Source organism: Heteronotia binoei, chromosome 21 (genome assembly GCF_032191835.1).
Source record: "Heteronotia binoei isolate CCM8104 ecotype False Entrance Well chromosome 21, APGP_CSIRO_Hbin_v1, whole genome shotgun sequence".
Taxonomy (NCBI): domain Eukaryota; kingdom Metazoa; phylum Chordata; class Lepidosauria; order Squamata; family Gekkonidae; genus Heteronotia; species Heteronotia binoei.
In genome coordinates, this window is record NC_083243.1 from 13,369,181 (window position 1) to 13,389,041 (window position 19,861).

Genomic DNA, 19,861 nt, shown 5'->3' on the forward strand with positions numbered 1-19,861 from the left:
ACAGACACCCTCCTGTGAGGTTGGTGGGGCTGAGAGAGCTCTCTCAGAAGCTGCCCTTCCAAAGACAACTCTGCCAGAGCTGTGGTTGACCCAATGCCATTCCAGCAGGTGCAAGTGGAGGAGTGGGGAATCAAACCCGGTTCTTCCAGATAAGAGTCTACGCACTTAACCACTACACCAAATTGGCTCTTCCACAGATATTTTTTTCCATGAATGTACCACATCATCCCTATGGAATGAACCAGAGGCTGTCTAGTGCCCACAATTTCTCTTCCATAGGGACAGATTATTCATACATTGGACGCTCTTTCCAAAACACGGGATAGCCTCCACCTCTCTGCTGGCTTTCTAACTTCATAGTTGTTTAACAGTATTCAGGGTATGAATCTTTCCCCACAAGCTTCTGGATGGATTGCTGTGAAAGCTCCATGTGGACTAGAGAATGTTTTGCTTACCTAGGCCTTGGTTCTGCCTTTCCCATTCAATGGCACCTGGAACCTGGTATGACACTCCAGAGAGTTCCCCAACAGGATTCTCCAGGCTCTCCAAGGGGTCTTGAGATGTCTCTTCAGGCAGAGTGAAACCATCCTGGCCAGCATCTCCCTCCAGGCTCTCATTCATCAAGTTGGCATCTTTTTCATCCTCATCATCTTCCTCCTCTTCCTCTTCATCTGGTTCTTCTTCTTCCTCCTCTTCTTCATCTTCCTCCTCCTCCTCCTCCTCTAGACAGGTATCAAAACAAGGCAATTTTGAGAAAAATGCAGAAAGTTTCTATGATAATTAATCATCCGCATCCTTCCGGTTCTCCTTCCCTTTACTGACTGAGCCGCCCTAGTAAAGTGTTTTCTTCTTTGCTGAAGAACTCTGGCTGTCCCACCCTGTCACACTGATATTTTGGCCAATGGCTCAGCCCAGGAACCAGAGGGAAGGATCAGGGGGTCCCTTTAACTTAAATAACTTCAATGGCACATGAGGGATTTTGAAAATAACCCCCCCAAAAAATATTTTATTCAGCATAGGGGTGAAAGGTAATGCGAAATTGGGATAAAATTTCTGAGGTAACTCAGGTGACATCTGGGGTAAAATCTCTGAGGTAACTCAATATAGATATCTCTGAGGTAAAATCAGTATACACACAGACTTAAGTTCTAGCAATGAGAGTTTCTTAATGAGAATTTCTTAAGCTATTTCCCAAACACCCTAGTACACTTTCTTGGAGTATTCTCTGACTCTTTCAATTTCCAAAAGACTGGTATACTTTTTCCAATAACCAAACCTCTTCTCTTGAAGCACCAGAACTTGTCTCAAGTTTTTAACAGATTCTTAAGGTCTCTAAAGTCAGTTTCTAACCATATCAGACCAGGAATCTCTGTACTCTTTGGCAATGTTCCCTCTAAGCTGTGGAGTCTTGTGTGCAAAAATTCTACTTTGTGAGCTACTGGCATTATTCATAAGAACATAAGAGAAGTCATGGATTAGGCCAATGGCCCATCCAGTCCAACACTCTGTGTCACACAGTGGCCAAAAAACCCCATCAAGTGCCATCATGAGGTCTACAAGTGGAGCCAGGACAAAAGAAGTCCTCCCATTGTGCCCCCCCCCCCAAGCACCCAGAATACAGAGAATCACTGCTACTGCACTGCTACCGCATAAATTAATTTGGTCTGGGGTCATTTTTCCTGAGTTAAGACAAAAATGTATGAGCCAGGGGCTAAAAAACTGAACTGATACTAGCTTAGAGGGAACACTGCTCTTTAGAGCTGTCACCTTGTTTAGATTGGGTAGGGAAATTCCTTCTTTCTCTATAAGATCTATCCCCTTCCCTTGGCCCAAATAGGAGTCTCCATCTAACTACCCATATTTGACAACTTTCCCCAGTTCTCCTGTCTGTGTTAAACTGCTCTCAGTCAAGGCTGAATTCCAAATAAATTCTCCTCCTCAGCGCTCAGCTCTAAAGCCTCTCTCTGCTCAGCTGATGCTAACCCATCAGATTGCTTAAAGCAGCCTGCCACTCAAGGCTCTTTGCATCTGTGAAGAATTAACCCTTCACAGTCCTTCAGCTGTTTATAGAGCAGTTCTAAGATTTTACAAAGTGCAGCTGGCAAGAAGATGATGATATTGGATTTATATCCCGCCCTCCACTCCGAATCTCAGAGCGGCTCACAATCTCCTTTAGCTTCTCTCCCCCACAACAGGCACCCTGTGAGGTGGGTGGGGCTGGAGAGGGCTCTCACAGCAGCTGCCCTTTCAAGGACAACTCCTACGAAAACTATGGCTGACACAAGGCTATTCCAGCAGGAGCAAGTGGAGGAGTGGGGAAACAAACCCGGTTCTTCCAGATAAGAGTCCGCACACTTAACCACTACACCAAACTGGCTCTCTCTTTGGCAACAGTACCTACAGTGCCAAAATGCCCATGGCAGCTAACAAGACACTTAAGAGGACTTGTAGGTACTCCTTACCTGGGGGTGGTGGGGGGTGGGCTCCCTCTGGGAATCCTACCCCCCCCAGGGAAAGTGCATGCGCAATACATAGCCTCTCCTCTCCCGGTGTAGTGAACGCCGCGTGGTCACTGTCTGGCTATGCCTGGCAGATGGTCACTGCAATGGCCTCTCCTGCATTACTGCATCCGTAGCAACACCTTCTCGCTGGTCCCCCCCGTTTTCACAGAGTTTGCTACGTCATGGTGCGACCGAATTGTCCGGCGGTATAACCGGATGGGCAGGCTGGGCCCACCAACTTCGTCAGCCTAAGAGAAGGAAAACTCTAACATCAAACCCGGGCAGATAGAGCTCGTTAATGTAACACCTACCACCTGGAGGACTCACTGCCGGCGTCCCGGCTTACTGGGCCATGGCAGATGACCCCCAGGTGAAAGGGTGGAGCCAGTACCGCGCACACTGCGCTTCACCTAAAAAATTCCTCTGCGCAGGCCTGAAGGGCATATCCACACACACAACCCACAACACATCAAGTCCTGCAGCGATAGGCAAGGGGCGAAACGGCAGGTGGAAGGTGCCACTGGAAGCCGCAGTCCCGATCCTGCATGTAGGCGGTTCAGGATATTGGTCGCCTGATGCTAACCCGGAGACGAAAGCATCTTTCGGCAGCACCCTGAATGACCAAGCAGCCTTATCTAGGGACAGCACTGCTTGCTCCACATGGAGAGGGGCCTAGAAAAGGTGGCCTAAACAAAGCTCGTCTCCCCCACCCCAGTTGGCTAGCCGCGGTCAACGGGCATCCTTACTTGCGGTCGAAAAATAACAACAAAGAAAAGGCATGCACCTGCCTCACAAAGTGTGCAAAGACTAAAGCTTGCGTGTTGGAACATCAGAACCATGCTTGACACAGTAGGCAGTGGTCGCCCTGAACGACGCTCTGCTCTAGTTGCCCACGAACTTCTCAGGTTGAATATCGACATAGCAGCTCTCAGTGAGGTCCGTTTCCCTGAGGAAGGTAGTCTTCAAGAACACGGTGCTGGCTATACCCTCTACTGGTCGGGTAAGTCAAAGGCTGAGAGCCGCCTTTCTGGCGTTGGCTTCATGGTCAGGAACTCCATTGCCTCCAAACTCGAAAACCTTCCAACAGGTCACTCAGATCGCATCATGTCCATGCGCCTCCCACTTCAAAACAAGCAGCATGCAACACTCTTCAGTGTGTATGCCCCAACCCTTCAAGCAGATCCTGCAGAAAAGAACAAGTTCTATGCTGATCTACGCAACCTCGTACGGAAGACCCCTACAGAGGACAAGGTGATCATCCTTGGCGACTTCAATGCCAGAGTAGGTAAAGACTCGGAAGCCTGGAAAGGAGTACTTGGCAAACACGGCATTGGCAACTGCAATGACAACGGGCGCCTTCTGCTAGAATTCTGCATGGAGCACCAGCTCACCATCACCAACACTATCTTCCAGCAGAAGAACAGTCTGAAGACAACCTGGATGCACCCACGGTCCAAGCATTGGCACCTTATCGACTACATTCTGGTGCGCCAGAGAGACCTTCGAGATGTCTTACACACCCGAGTAATGCCCAGCGCAGAATGTCATACGGATCATCGTCTTGTACGCTGCAATCTCCGTCTTCACTTTAAACCCACACCCAGGAGAGGAGGTATCCCTCGGAGGAAGTTTCAGGTTGGCAGCCTCCAGTCAGCCGAAGTTAAAGCTGCCTTCCAGGCAAAACTCCAGTCAAGAATTGAGGACCTCAGTTGCCCCACAGACCCTTCTCCAGAAGCGCTCTGGGAACACCTAAAAACTACCGTCCTGCAGATCTCTGAAGAAGTCCTCGGGTTCTCCACAAGGAAGAACAAGGACTGGTTTGATGAGAACAATCAAGAGATCCAAGAATTACTGGCAAAAAAGAGATCTGCCTACCAAGCACATCTTGCTCAGCCCTCCTGTCCTGGGAAAAAAGCAACCTTTCGCGCTGCATGTAGCAACCTCCAGCGCAAGCTTCGAGACATTCAGAACGAGTGGTGGACCAAGCTTGCAGAGAGAACCCAGCTGTGTGCAGACACTGGTGATTTAAGAGGGTTCTACGAAGCCCTGAAGGCAGTATATGGTCCATCATATCAGGCTCAGAGTCCCTTGCATAGTGCAGACGGCCAAGTGCTCCTCACAGACAAGGCATCCATACTGAACCGGTGGTCGGAGTATTTTCAGGTTCTCTTCAGTGCCAACCGCGTAGTTCAAGATTCAGCAATCCACCTCACCCCACTTCAACCGGTGAAAACAGAGTTGGATGAGATCCCCACCCTAGAAGAGACTGTTAAAGCCATCAAGCAACTGAAAAGTGGCAAGGCAGCAGGAGTTGATGGAATTCCACCAGAGATCTGGAAGCATGGGGGCACAGTACTACATAGCTCACTTCACAAAGTACTTGTCACCTGCTGGGAACAAGGCAAATTACCACAGGACTTTCGCGATGCAATCATCATCACCCTATACAAGAACAAAGGGGAAAAGTCAGACTGCTCCAACTACCGGGGGATAACCCTGCTCTCCATCGCAGGCAAAATCCTTGCCAGAATACTCCTGAACAGACTGGTGCCCACCATTGCAGAAGAACTCCTCCCAGAGAGCCAGTGCGGCTTCAGAGCTAACAGGAGCACCACCGACATGGTATTTGTTCTCAGGCAGCTCCAAGAGAAATGCAGGGAACAGAACAAGGGTCTGTATGTGACTTTTGTCGACCTTACCAAAGCTTTCGATACCGTTAGCAGGAAAGGCCTGTGGCAAATCTTGGAATGTTTAGGATGTCCCCCAAGGTTCCTCAGCATGATCATCCAGCTACACGAAGACCAGCGAGGCCAAGTCAGACACTGCAACGACCTCTCGGAGCCCTTCCCAATAGGCACAGGTGTAAAGCAAGGCTGCGTTCTCGCGCCAACTCTCTTTACGATCTTCTTTAGCATGATGCTTCAAAGAGCCGCAGTAGATCTAGATGAGGACGATGGTGTCTACATCCGCTATCGCACCGATGGCAGCCTGTTCAACCTGAGGCGACTAAAGGCACACTCCAAGACAATGGAAAAACTCATCCGAGAGCTACTGTTTGCTGATGATGCTGCACTCGTCTCCCACTCGGTATCAGCTCTGCAGCATATGACGTCCTGCTTTGCAGAGGCTGCCAAGCTATTCGGCCTAGAAGTTAGTCTGAAGAAGACAGAAGTTCTCCACCAGCCTGCACCCCAGGAAGATTATCACCCTCCCTGCATCACTGTGGGTGAATCAGTTCTGAAGACAGTCCAGCAGTTCAGCTACCTGGGGTGCATCATCTCCTCAGATGCCAAGATCGACAAGGAGATTGACAACAGGCTGGCAAAGGCAAACCGTGCATTTGGCCGACTGCACAAAAGAGTGTGGAGCAACAAGCATCTGAAAAAAGGCACAAAGATCAATGTTTACAAAGCGGTTGTGATGACAACCCTCATCTATGGCTCCGAATCGTGGGTTTTATACCGTCATCACCTGCGACTCCTTGAGCGCTTTCATCAGCGCTGCCTTCGCACCATCCTCAACATCCACTGGAGTGACTTTGTGACCAACACTGAAGTCCTCAAGCGGGCAGAGGTTACCAGCATCGAGGCACTGCTGTTGAAGACGCAGCTGCGCTGGGCAGGGCATATTTCTAGGATGGAAAACCACCGCCTTCCCAAGATTGCCCTGTATGGCGAACTCTCCACCGGCCATCGAAATAGAGGGGCACCAAAGAAGAGGTACAAGGACTCCTTGAAGAAATCCCTTAGCACCTGTCACATCAACCATCACCAGTGGTCTGACCTAGCCTCAGATCGCAAAGCATGGAGGCACACCATCCACCAGGCTGTCTCTTCCTTTGAGAACACACGCATAGCTGGTCTTGAGGACAAAAGGAGATTGAGGAAGAATCGCACTGCTACAGGACCAACCCTAAATCAGACTTTTCCCTGCAGCCGCTGCGGCTGGACCTGCCTGTCCCACATTGGTCTTGTCAGCCACCAGCGAGCCTGCAGCAAACGTGGACTACTGCACCCTTCTTAAATCTTCGTTCGCGAAGCCAAGCCGAGAGGTACTCCTTAAGGAACTGCAGTTGTCTGAAACACACACACAGAGGATACAGTTGGGTTTGCCCCTGTGTACAGGGAAGAGTTTACCAGTAGCTAAGCCAGCAATATGATTACTACACTGCCAGCGCAGACTGGAAGTGACATCATCACATCACCAATGTCAGGACATTCTTGTATTCAGGCAAAAACTCTATGGTAGAAGTCATTTTTGCCCAAATGCCTGAGTATTCTCATGCCGTCAGCAGTGTGATGGATGTTACTTCCGGTGCACGTGGGAAGTGACATCACCGTGTCGTCAGCCTAGACCTCCTTTTGCTGCCAGTAAGGAACTGCAGCTGGCCAGCTTATCAGTAGAGAAGGGGTGTCCGTAACTCAGCATAATGTGTGAAATAGCTGGGAGCCTTTCTTCCAAATATCCTCCCCAAATTCTTGCAGCATAAAACAATAGGGAACACTGCCACCTATCTGTCACAAAGAAATAGTGCAGACTTTGAGAAAGTTGTGGATCAAAAATGGCTAATTAATAGGAAGCAGAGAGTGAGCATAAATGGGCAATCTTCACAGTGGAAGATGGTAAGCAGTGGGGTGCCGCAGGGCTCAGTACTGGGTCCCATGCTCTTTAACTTGTTCATAAATGATTTGGTGTTGAGAGTAAGCGGTGAAGTGGCCAAGTTTGCAGATGACACTAAATTGTTCAGGGTGGTAAGAACCTGAGAGGATTGTGAGGCACTCCAAAGGGATCCGTTGAGGCTGGGTGAGTGGGCGTCAACGTGGCAGATGAGGTTCAGTGTGGCCAAGTGCACATTGGGGCCAAGAATCCCAGCTGCAAATACAAGTTGATGGGGTGTGAACTGGCAGAGACTGACCAAGAGAGAGATCTTGGGGTTGTGGTAGATAACTCACTGAAAACGTCAAGACAGTGTGCGATTGCAATAAAAAAGGCCGACGGCATGCTGAGAATTATTAGGAAGGGAATTGAAAATAAATCAGCCAGTATCATAATGCCCCTGTATAAATCGATGGTGCGGTCTCATTTGGAATACTGTGTACAATTCTGGTCACCGCACCTCAAAAAGGATATTATAACATTGGAAAAAGTCCAGAAAAGGGCAACTAGAATGATTAAAGGTTTGGAACACTTTCCCTGTGAAGAAAGGTTAAAACGCTTGGGGCTTTTTAGCTTGGAGAAACGTCGACTGCGGGGTGACATGATAGAGGTTTACAAGATTATGCATGGAATGGAGAAAGTAGAGAAAGAAATACTTTTCTCCCTTTCTCACAATACAAGAACTCATGGGCATTCAATGAAATAGCTGAGCAGTTGGGTTAGAACAGATAAAAGGAAGTCCTTCTTCACCCAAAGGGTGATTAACATGTGGAATTCACTGCCACAGGAGGTGGTGGCGGCTACAAGCATAGCCAGCTTCAAGAGGGGTTTGGATAAAAATATGGAGCAGAGGTCCTTCAGTGGCTATTAGCCGCAGCATATTATTGAAGGGACGGTGTCTTAGTGGTAAAGCATCTGCTGGGGAAGCAGAAGATCCCAGGTTCAATCCCTGGCATCTCCAACTAAAAAGGGTCCAAGCAAGTAGGCATGAAAAACCTCAGCTTGAGACCCTGGAGAGCCGCTGCCAGTCTGAGTAGACAATACTGACTTTGATGGACTGAGGGTCTGATTCAGTATAAGGCAGCTTCATATGTTCATATGGAACCGTCTGGAGCAGTGATGCTCTGTATCCTTGGTGCTTAGAGTGGGGGGCAAAGTGAAAGGGCTTCTAGGCCCACTTGTGAACCTCCTTTCTTTTTTGGCCACTGTGTGATACAGAGTGTTGGACTGTATGGGCCATTGGCCCGACCCAACATGGCTTCTCTTATGTTCTTAAGTGTGACACAAGAGTGTCGGACTGGATGGGCCATTGGCCTGATCCAAAGTTGGGATCTTGTTGTCCTTGTCCAGATAAATTGGCATGCTTCTTTAGATTAGATAATTAGAAGAAATGGGGCATATATTAAGGTCAGGGCCAACATTAAGGATTCTGGAGCTGCTTAACTTTGGCCCCTCGGAAACCTCTTCCAAAAGAAACAGAAACACCAACTGCTGTCTCGTATATGCTGTGGGGAAATGATTGTTCGAGTATTCTGGGCTTAATAGCCCAGAGCTAGGAACATAGATTGGAGTGGGGGGGGGGGGGAGGCGACAGGAAGGGAGGGAGCGGGCGGGCACTGCGCCAGGGCGTGGCGCTGCGGCGGGGTGTGTGTCCTTGCCTGGGGCACCATGGGCTCCTGGACCAGCGCTGATTACACCCCACTTATGTAGCCAATCCTCCAAGAGCTTACAGGGCTGTTTGTACAGGGTCTCCTGTAAGCTCCAGGAGGATTGAAGAAGAAGAAGAAGATATTGGATTTATATCCCGCCCTCCACTCCGAAGAGTCTCAGAGCAGCTCACAATCTCCTTTCCCTTCCTCCCCCACAACAGACACCCTGTGAGGTAGATGAAGATATTGGATTTATATCCCGCCCTCCACTCCGAAGAGTCTCAGAGCGGCTCACAATCTCCTTTCCCTTCCTCCCCCACAACAGACACCCTGTGAGGTAGAAGAAGATATTGGATTTATATCCCGCCCTCCACTCCGAAGAGTCTCAGAGCGGCTCACAATCTCCTTTTCCTTCCTCCCCCACAATAGACACCCTGTGAGGTGGGTGGGGCTGAGAGGGTTCTCACAGCAGCTGCCCTTTCAAGGACAGAGTCTCAGAGCGACTTACAATCTTATTTATCTTCTTTCCCCACAACAGACACCCTGTGAGGTGGGTAGGGCTGGAGAGGGCTCTCACAGCAGCTGCCCTTTCAAGGACAACCTCTGCCAGAGCTATGGCTGACCCAAGGCCATTCCAGCAGGTGCAAGTGGAGGAGTGGGGAATCAAACCCGGTTCTCCCAGATAAGAGTCCGCACACTTAACCACTACACCAAACTGGCTCTCCAGTTACATCAGGTTACATCAGGGGTGTGTGGCCTAACATGCAAAGGAGCTCCTGCTACAAAAATATGGCTGCCGTAAGCAGTGTACCTGGCCACATAATGGCTGCCGCCAAGCAGCAAAGAAAAGGAAAAGTTCCCTGTGCAAGCACCAGTCGTTTCCGACTCTGGAGTGACCTTGCTTTTACAACATTTTCACGGCAGACTTTTTGCGGGGTGGTTTGCCATTGCCTTCCCCAGTCTTTTACACTTCCCCCCTCCAGCAAGCTGGGTACTCATTTTACCAACCTCGGAAGGATGGAAGGCTGAGTCAACCTTGGGCCGGCTACCTGAACCAGCTTCTGCCAGAAACCAACTCAGTTCATGAGTAGAGAGTTCAGACCACAGTACTGCAGTACTGCTGCTTTACCACTCTGCGCCACGGGGCCACTGCCAAGAAGCAAAGCCGTCCACAAAATCTCAGAGAGCGAAGTCATGCATAACGCTAATAGTAGCTCTTCCGCATTTTAGGCAGAAGCTCTATTTAACAGAATGTCATTTAAAATCGATGTACCATTAACCTTTTCTTGCCTACACGCAGCTTTTTCTCCGTCATACAGGGAAGACCCTCGTGCTGTGGAGGCAGCTACTGCTGAAGCAGCAACTTAAAAACCTGCCTGGCCAGTCAGCTCTCCAATGGCCAGTCAGCTCTCTCACTGGGCAAAAGCCTCAACTGGACCCACCCACTTTATAAAAACACTTGGTAGAAGAAGATGATATTGGATTTATATCCCGCCCTTCGCTCTGACTCTCAGGCTGATAACAGACGGGCATTCCAGGGCGGCTTGGAGGCGTCCCAAATCGGGACGGCCCAAAATGAGCCACCCCAGAGCCTCCCCGCGCTCGACCCGGAAGCCGGATTCCTCTTTGTTCACCCTCAGGGAGAAGCGCTGATGTGCACGAGCGCTGCAGCGCTCTCCTTGGGTCCTTCAAAAAAAACCCCCCAGAAGCAGCTCCACATCACCAAGCCGCCCCACTCTCCCCTTTCCAGACGGCAGGAAGGCGACTACCAGCCGGCTCAAATATTTGCTACCACTTTCAAAGTGGTTGCTTTTAGAGCCAGGTGGAGTGGCCGGAAGGACGGGGTGAGTGCAGGCTGGGGAGGCCCGGCAGATGTTTCTGTGTGGAGGGATTATTTGGGCCGACTTCAGAGGTGCCTCTGAGTCGGCCCTAAGTGCTGGTCTGTAATCAGCCTCAGAGAGGCTCACAATCTCCTTTACCTTCTTCCTCCACAACAGACACCCTGTGAGGTGGGTGGGGCTGAGAGAGCTCTGACAGAAGCTGCCCTTTCAAGGACAGCTCTGCCAGAGCTATGGCTGACCCAAGGTCATTCCAGCAGGTGCAAGCGGAGGAGTGGGGAATCAAACCCGGTTCTCCCAGATAAGAGTCCGCACACCTAACCACTACACCAAACTGACTCTTTTTCTGATAGGCTCCAAGAAAGGTGTTTATGGGCTTCACAGCGTCCACAAGCACCGCGCTGGGGAACCTGACAGAGAGCACTCTTTATTTTAATTGTGCCCGCCAGGTTAAACCTGCGTTGTATTCTCCAGTGTTTCCCGGAATGACTGAGCTTTCTGCTATTTAACTGGATATTCTTTACCCACCACTGATCTTTACCCACCACTGTTGCCGTGTTCTGCTTCTTTTCTTTCCCGTTTGTCTGTAATTGTACTCCTTTTCTAATTGTGTTGTATCACATGCCCCGCGGCAGCTTAACAGGATCCTAAAAATAATTTTTAATCCCCCGATATTGGCTGTAGAGGGAGCTGAAATTACCGGCTGTGGAATCACTCACCGAATTCTTATTATTTGTTCTCTTGCCTTCTGATTTAGAAAAAAAAGAACACAATTCCCCGAGGCAACAAGCAAAATAAAGATATAATCCACAATGCAAATTAGAAACCCCGATGATCAAAGCCTGCAATGGCGTAGACTAAAAAAAGCAGAGTAAGGAAACAAGTGGAACTGCGGGACCTTGCAAAACCGCCAAACAACCAGTCCCAGAGACAACGTGGTGTCAGTTCACATGATGTTACGAAGTCTATATTACAGATGTTGGGTCAGACACACTCCAGGGTTCCGCAGTGAAAAATTCCCAGGGAGATTCTCCCAGAAAAATTATCTGGGAGAACCGGGTTTGATTCCCCACTCCTCCACTTGCAGCTCCTGGAATGACCTTGGGTCAGCCATAGCTCTGGCAGAGGTTGTCCTTGAAAGGGCAGCTTCTGTCAGAGCTCTCTCAGCCCCAGACCTGATTCTGAGCAAGACTGAGGAACACGAGGAGGAGGAGCTATTTGGCTGGTTGAGTAAATTTATGCATCACTGTCCGCATCAGCCACCAGCGAGCCTGCAGCAAACGTGGACTATTGCACCCTTCTTAAATCTTCGTTCGCGAAGCCAAGCCGAGAGAGAGAGTCACTCAGTACCTATAACAGGGTTGGACAAACTGTGGCTCTTTTACACATACTGTATGACTACTGTGGAGAGCCAGTTTGGTGTAGTGGTTAAGTGCGCGGACTCTTATCTGGGAGAACTGGGTTTGATTCCCCACTTCTCCACTTGCACCTGCTGGAATGGCCTTGGGTCAGCCATAGCTCCGGCAGAGGTTGTCCTTGAAAGGGCTGTGAGAGCCCTCTCCAGCCCCACCCACCTCACAGGATGTCTGTTGTGGAAGGTAAAGGAAATTGTGAGCCGCTCTGAGACTCCTCAGGGTGGAGGGCGGGATATAAATCCAATATCTTCTTTTTTATTTATTATTTTTATTTATATCCCGCTCTCCCAGCCGGAGCAGGCTCAGGGCGGCTAACAACATGATTCATACATTGATTATACAAAATTGAATAAAACTACGTTTAACAGTTTAATTAAAACTCTGATCACATTTTTAAAATTAATAAAATGTACTAGTGCTATGTTTACTTTTATGATGGCAGTTTTCTTGACAATTTCCTTCTTCGTCAGCGAAAGCCAATCGGAAGAGGATGGTCTTGCAGGCCCTGCGGAACTGTTCAAGGTCCCGCAGGGCCCGCATTTCCTTCAAAGCCCCCACCATCCTATCAGCCGGCTTGGAGAAGGCATTTGTCTCTTGAAATCACCTCTCCAAGCCAGCTGGAGAATTCATTTGAAGTTAAAGCTGCTTTCTTCCCACCTCTCCCCCCCCCAATCTGCCTTCCTTCCTGCTCTCAAACATTTGATGATGACGATGACGATGATATTGGATTTATATCCCGCCCTCCACTCCGAATTTCAGTCTCTGAGCAGCTCACAATCTCCTTTATCTTCCTCACAACAGAAAACCTGTGAGGTGGGTGGGGCTGGAGAGGGCTCTCACAGCAGCTGCCCTTCCAAGGACAGAGTCTCAGAGTGGCCTACAATCTCCTTTCCCTTGCTCCCCCACAACAGACACCCTGTGAGGTGGGTGGGGCTGGAGAGGGCTCTCCCAGAAGCTGCCCTTCCAAGGACAGAGTCTCAGAGTGGCCCACGATCTCCTTTCCCTTCCTCCCCCACAACAGACACCATTTGAGGTGGGTGGGGCTGGAGAGGGCTCTCCCAGCAGCTGCCCTTTCAAGGACAGAGTCTCAGAGCGGCTCACAATCTCCTTTCCCTTCCTCCCCCACAACAGACACCCTGTGAGGTGGGTGGGGCTGAGAGGGCTCTCACAGCAGCTGCCCTTCCCAGGACAGAGTCTCAGAGCGGCCTACAATCTCCTTTCCCTTCCTCCCCCACAACAGACACCCTGTGAGGTGGGTGGGGCTGAGAGGGCTCTCACAGCAGCTGCCCTTCCAAGGACAGAGTCTCAGAGTGGCCTACAATCTCCTTTCCCTTGCTCCCCCACAACAGACACCCTGTGAGGTGGGTGGGGCTGAGAGAGCTCTCCCAGCAGCTGCCCTTTCAAGGACAGAGTCTCAGAGCAGCCTACAATCTCCTTTCCCTTCCTCCCCCACAACAGACACCCTTTGAGGTGGGTGGGGCTAGAGAGGGCTCTCCCAGCAGCTGCCCTTTCAAGGACAACCTCTGCCAGAGCTATGGCTGACCCAAGGCCATCTCAGCAGGTGCAAGTGGAGGAGTGGGGAATCAAACCCGGTTCTCCCAGATAAGAGTCTGCGCACTTAACCACTACACCAAACTGGCTCTCAGTTTATTCTGTGTGAGTCTTAAGCTGAGCACCCCTGACCTATAAGTTTCCCACAAAGGAAAACAGTTCCCTTCCATCAGGAACATGGAGTACTGAAGCCTCTTCTCTTCACATGTTGCAGCCCATCCTGAATCAGGACTGCGTGTTCCTTGGAATTAAATTCCAAGCTGGGCACTGGAGAAGGGGACGATGGCTCAGTGGTAGAGCATCTGCTTGAGAAGCAGAAGGTCCCAGGTTCAAATCCTGGCATCTCCAACTAAAAAGGATCCAGGCAAGTAGGCGTGAAAAACCTCAGCTTGAGACCCTGGAGAGCCGCTGCCAGTCTGAGTAGACAATACTGACTTTGATGGACCCAGGGTCTGGTTCAGTATAAGGCAGCTGCATATGTTCACTCCCAGAACACTTTTGCGGAAGTCCAGATGATGGTCACGTAGAAACTGTAATGCGTGAACTAGCTGAGGTCGCCGATTGGTGGAATTTCGAGGAGGGGGATCTGGGAGGGTGCCATCAGCACAATGGGGTTATGTCACTTCCGGAAAACCCTGAAAGTGATGTCACACCCCTCTAGAAATTGCTAGTAGAACCACAGAGTTCCTGGCAAATTCCTAGAGTGGCACAGAGATAGTTTAAGAGGACAGCTGTGTTGTTCTGCTGGCTGGAGTCCAGGAACACCTTAAAGATTAACAAGATTTTCAAAAGTATAAGCTTTTATAATAATAATAATAAAATTTTATTTATATCCCGCCCTCCCCGCCTAAGCAGGCTCAGAGTCAAAGCTTGAGAGTCAAAGCTGTGCCAGAAACTGGAAAAGGAATAGGGAAAACTCATGGGGGATGGGTTGGATAGGATATTGGATTTATATCCCACCGTCCACTCTGAATCTCAGAGCGCCTCACAATCTCCTTTCTCTTCCTCCCCCACAACAGACACCCTGTGAGGCGGGTGGGGCTGAGAGAGAGCTCTCCCGGAAGCTGCCCTTCCAAGGACAGAGTCTCAGAGCAGCCTACAATCTCCTTTCCCTTCTCCCCCCACAACAGACACCCTGTAAGGTGGGTGGGGCTGAGAGAGAGCTCTCCCAGAAGCTGCCCTTTCAAGGACAGAGTCTCAGAGCAGCTCACAATCGCCTTTAGCTTCCCCCAAACAACAGACACCCTGTGAGGTGGACGGGGCTGAGAGAGAGCTCTCTCAGAAGCTGCCCTTTCATGGGCAACTCCTGTGAAAGCTATGGCTAACCCAAGGCCATTCCAGGAGCTGCAAGTGGAGGAGTGGGGAATCAAACCCAGTTTGCCCAGATAAGAGTCTGCACACTTAACCACTACACCAAACTGACTCTGGATGGGAGGGCAAAGACCAGTACATGATAGCAGATGGGGGGGGGGGGATACAGTTAAGAATCCAAGCAAGAGCAAAAACCTGGTGTGAAAAACTCCTAGAGGAGGGGAGGCAGGTAGATCAAGGTCTTTAAACTCCAAGCCAAATCAGAAAGGTTAAACAAAAAGAAACATCCCTAACTAAGTATAATCAAATAATTAGTCTGCTTAATGTGGTTTTGTGATCCTTAGATCTGGATGATTTTTTGTAAAGTTGTGGGTATCTGGGAGGCAGGCAACCGGGAATCAGAAGCAAATTAAACCACATCCTAATTTTGCCGTTTGCAATCTCATTTGCGTTTTTAATGACACTGCAGAGAAAAATCAGCAGAGCGGGTTTGGTTCTTTTTTTCAAAAAGGCATTTTGTAATTAGGGCTTAAATAGCAGGCTAATTATAAACCTCTGCTTCTGTTCATATCTAATATCACCCTCTCAGATTTAATTTGTTTTCAGAGAAGAAAATGTTTAAACTTTTTTTTCCTTCAAGGAAACGGCAGACCCTGCAGTCATTTTGAATTACGAACATGCGATTGCTTTTAGAAAGTGAAAATAACATAGAGGTTTAAATAATAAGACAAATAAAATGAGCACAGTGGTGATGTGCATTCAGGACAGAACGTTAATTTATCTGGATCATCGGCTCTGGCATGTTTCTAGTCCTCAGCGTGGAACAGCTGTTTTGTTCACTTAGGAATACAGCGAGGTGAAAAGAAATGCATTTGCCAATCACTCCGGCTCAATGTGAAAATAGGGAACAACATGGGAGGGATACTATAACCTTCCCTTGAACCCCAGGATCATTCCAGATTCTCCACCCTCCCCATGCTTCTGTCACTAAATTCAAGTCACATGTCTAAGGGAGGAGCCATGGCTCAGCGGCAGAACATCCGCTTGGTCCCAGGGTTCAATCCCCAGCATCTCTAGTTGAAAGAATGAAATAGACTGAGGGACTAACTTGGTAAAAGGCAGGTCCATTTAGAGAGGAGGGCATGGTTTAGTGATAGATCTGCAGGTTTAATCCCTGACATCTCCAGTTCTAAGGATCAAGTAGTAGGTGATAATGATATCATCCAGTCCAACACTCTGTGTCACATAAGAACATAAGAGAAGCCATGTTGCGTCAAGCCAATGGCCCATCCAGTCCAACACTCTGTGTCACACATAAGAACATAAGAGAAGCCATGTTGGGTCAGGCCAATGGCCCATCCAGTCCAACACTCTGTGTCACACATAAGAACATAAGAGAAAAAAAGAAAAACAAGGCCTCATCTAATTGGGGTTGGATTAGATAACCCTGAAGGTCCCTTCCAATTCTATGATTCTATGATTCCCTATGAAGAAAGGTAACACTTGGGGCTCTTTAGCTTGGAGAAATGTCAACTGAGGTGTGACATGAAAGAGGTTTACAAGATTATGCATGGGATAGAGAAGGTAGAGAAAGAAGGACTTTTCTCCCTTTCTCACAATACAAGAACTCGTGGACATTCAATGAAATTGCTGAGCTTCAATGAAATTGTTAGAATGGATCCAAGGAAGTCCTTCTTCGCCCAAAGGGTGATTAACACATGGAATTCACTGCCACAGGAGGTGGCGGCGGCTGCAAGCATAGTCAGCTTCAAGAAGGGATTGGATAAACATATGGAGCAGAGGTCCATCTGTGGCTATCGTTGGAACTCTGTCTGGGGCAGTGATCCTCTGTATTCTTGATGCTTGGAGGGGGGCACAGTAAGAACATAACAGAAGCCATGTTGGATCAGGCCAGTGGCCCATCCAGTCCAACACCGTGTCACATAGTGACCAAAAAACCTAAGTGCCATCAAGAGGTCCACCAGTGTGGCTAGAAGTCCTTCTACTGTGCCCCCCCCCACCGCAAGCACAAGAATACAGAGCATCACTGCCTCAGACATTGTGAGGACTTCTAGTGTCCTGGCCCCACTGGTGGATCTCCTGATGGCACTTGGGTTTTTTGTCCATTTTGTGACACAGAGTGCTGGATTGGATGGGCCACTGGCCTGATCCAACATGGCTTCTCTTCTGTTCTTATGTGACACAGAGTGTTGGACTGGATGGGCCACTGGCCTGATCCAACATGGCTTCCCTTATGTTCTTATGTGACACAGAGTGTTGGACTGGATGGGCCACTGGCCTGATCCAACATGACTTCTCTTCTGTTCTTATGTGACACAGAGTGTTGGACTGGATGGGCCACTGGCCTGATCCAACATGGCTTCCCTTGTGTTCTTATGTGACACAGAGTGTTGGACTGGATGGGCCACTGGCCTGATCCAACACGGCTTCTCTTATGTTCTTATGTGACACAGAGTGTTGGACTGGATGGGCCACTGGCCTGATCCAACATGGCTTCTCTTCTGTTCTTATGTGACACAGAGTGTTGGACTGGATGGGCCACTGGCCTGATCCAACATGGCTTCTCTTCTGTTCTTATGGCCCTTTTCACACTTACCAGTGGAAGCCGGAAGGGAGTCGGTATTGTGCCACCTTGCAGTAATCCGAGACAGGGATGGGAGTTTTCAGACACATGTTTTTTCCCCCGGTAGGGTTCCGTGATTGAAGCAAGCCATTTCACACTGTTCCACTTTTATCTCGCTTCCACCAGCGCCAGCCGTTTTCGCCTGCCGGTGCGCGATCTCAGAATTATTTTATTTTTTTTGGAACGTCAGGCAAAAATCGCTATAGTGCTATAGCGCTATAGTGTCGTATCACAACAGCACCACCATAGAGATGGCTAGGCTCCATTGAGATAAGTTACCAAGTTTCAGCGGCGGCGATCTATGGTGATGCTGTTGTGATATGTCACTATAGCGCTATAGCGATCTTAGCCGACGTTCCAAAAAAAAAAGAAAAGCCAGAGATCGCGCACCGGCGGGCGAAGAAGGGCGCGAAAACTGCTCCCGGGTTAGATACTGAACATTTCACAAAGCGCCCCATAGCGATTTCAACCCGGAAGGAGGGGTTGATAAGTGGAAGAAGCTGCTCTTTGTTAGTAACGACTCAGGCATGCCTCACTACCGGGACAGCCGCGGGACTGTGTGAAAAGGTGAGAGTATTCCGGTAGCAGCCAGTTACTGAATCGGGTCTGTCTGAAATGCCAACAGAAACCCGTTACTGTTCAGTAACTGACCAGCTGCCATACCGGAATACTTAGACTGTGTGAAAAAGATCTATGTGACACAGAGTGTTGGACTGGATGGGCCACTGGCCTGATCCAACATGGCTTCTCTTATGTTCTTATGATTCTAATTACAGGAAATCCTGACCACAGAGATCCTGGCAATTCCTAGAGCTACCTGGGAAAGACTGGGGTAGGCCTAGGAATTGTCAGGAACCTGATGGTCAGAACTTCCTATATGTAGATGAGGCCATGTCATTTTTCACCCCAGACAACCCCCTCACCACCACCCAGCGCCAGTTGATCAGCTTAAGCATCACCAGACAAAAGCTCCAAATTGTCTGGAAGTCTCCTGCCCTAAGCGGGCAGATGGGGATACTAGCTGCGTGACACTTCCACCCACCCTGGCAGCCATGCTGAGAGGCCACGTCTGCGAGGAAGCCATCAGCTCTCTTTGCACATCCATAGGAACAGAACACGGTCTCACCGGCCTAGTCAGCTGACCACAGCAAATCTTAATAAATCCAATATCTTCTTAATAAAGCCACCTGGCAGAACAAGGTATGTAACTTAGAACACCTCGTGAGAGCTTTAACTAATGCATATATTGAAAGCAAAGTTTTAAACCACAGTATTTTTCACATATTAATTTAGAATTATTTTACAGTCCATTTTACAATATACCATGTTTTTTCTTCATAAGAACATAAGAGAAGCCACATTGGATCACGCCAATGGCCCATCCAGTCCAACACTCTGTGTCACATAAGAACATAAGAGAAGCCACGTTGGATCAGGCCAATGGCCCATCCAGTCCAACACTCTGTGTCACAATAGAGCATAAGAGAAGCCACGTTGGATCAGGCCAATGGCCCACCCAGTCCAACACTCTGTGTCACATAAGAACATAAGAGAAGCCATGTTGGATCAGGCCAATGGCCCATCCAGTCCAACACTCTGTGTCGCACAGTGGCCAATATGTGTGTGTGTGTGTGTACACACACACACACATATACACACATATACACACATACATATACACACACATATACACACATACATACATATACACACACATATACATACATACATACACACACACAAACACACACACATGTATATACTGTGACTAACAGCCACTGATGGACCTCTGCTGCATATTTTTATCCAATCCCCCCTAAAAGCTGGCTATGGGAGAGAGGAGGCGGGGGGAAAAGTGTAATGTATTGGTATTAAACTTGTATTAATTTTTTTAGTCTTTTAAGAATATTATAACAATATATTGCAAATTAATAAAAGAAATTGTTTTACAAAAAAAAAAAGCTGCCTATGCTTGTAGCCGCCACCTCCTTTGGCAGTGAATTCCACATGTTAATCACCCTTTGGGTGAAGAAGGACTTCCTTTTATCCGTTCTAACCTGACTGCTCAGCAATTTCATCGAATGCCCACGAGTTCTCGTATTGTGAGAAAAGGAGAAAGTACTTCTTTCTCTACTTTCTCCATCCCATGCATAATCTTGTCAACCTCTATCGTGTCACCCCGCAGTCAACGTTTCTCCAAGCTAAAGAGCCCCAAGCGTTTTAACCTTTCTTCACAGGGAAAGTGTTCCAACCCTTTAATTATTCTAGTTGCCCTTTCTGGGCTTTTTCCAATGCT

The 19,861-nt window shown here is 48.8% G+C and overlaps 1 protein-coding gene and 1 non-coding gene across 2 annotated transcripts in view; one reads left to right on the forward strand and one right to left on the reverse strand.

Moving 5' to 3' along the window:
• Positions 1 to 19,861, reverse strand: part of ARMH4 (armadillo like helical domain containing 4) — a 79,589-nt gene that overhangs the window by 20,322 nt on the left and 39,406 nt on the right. The window contains 1 exon segment of the mRNA XM_060261277.1: positions 456 to 722. Within this exon segment, the coding sequence (XP_060117260.1) occupies positions 456 to 722 (267 nt within the window).
• On the forward strand, positions 13,886 to 13,958 carry TRNAL-GAG (transfer RNA leucine (anticodon GAG)). The gene has a single exon. It is a non-coding gene; the product is annotated as a tRNA-Leu (tRNA).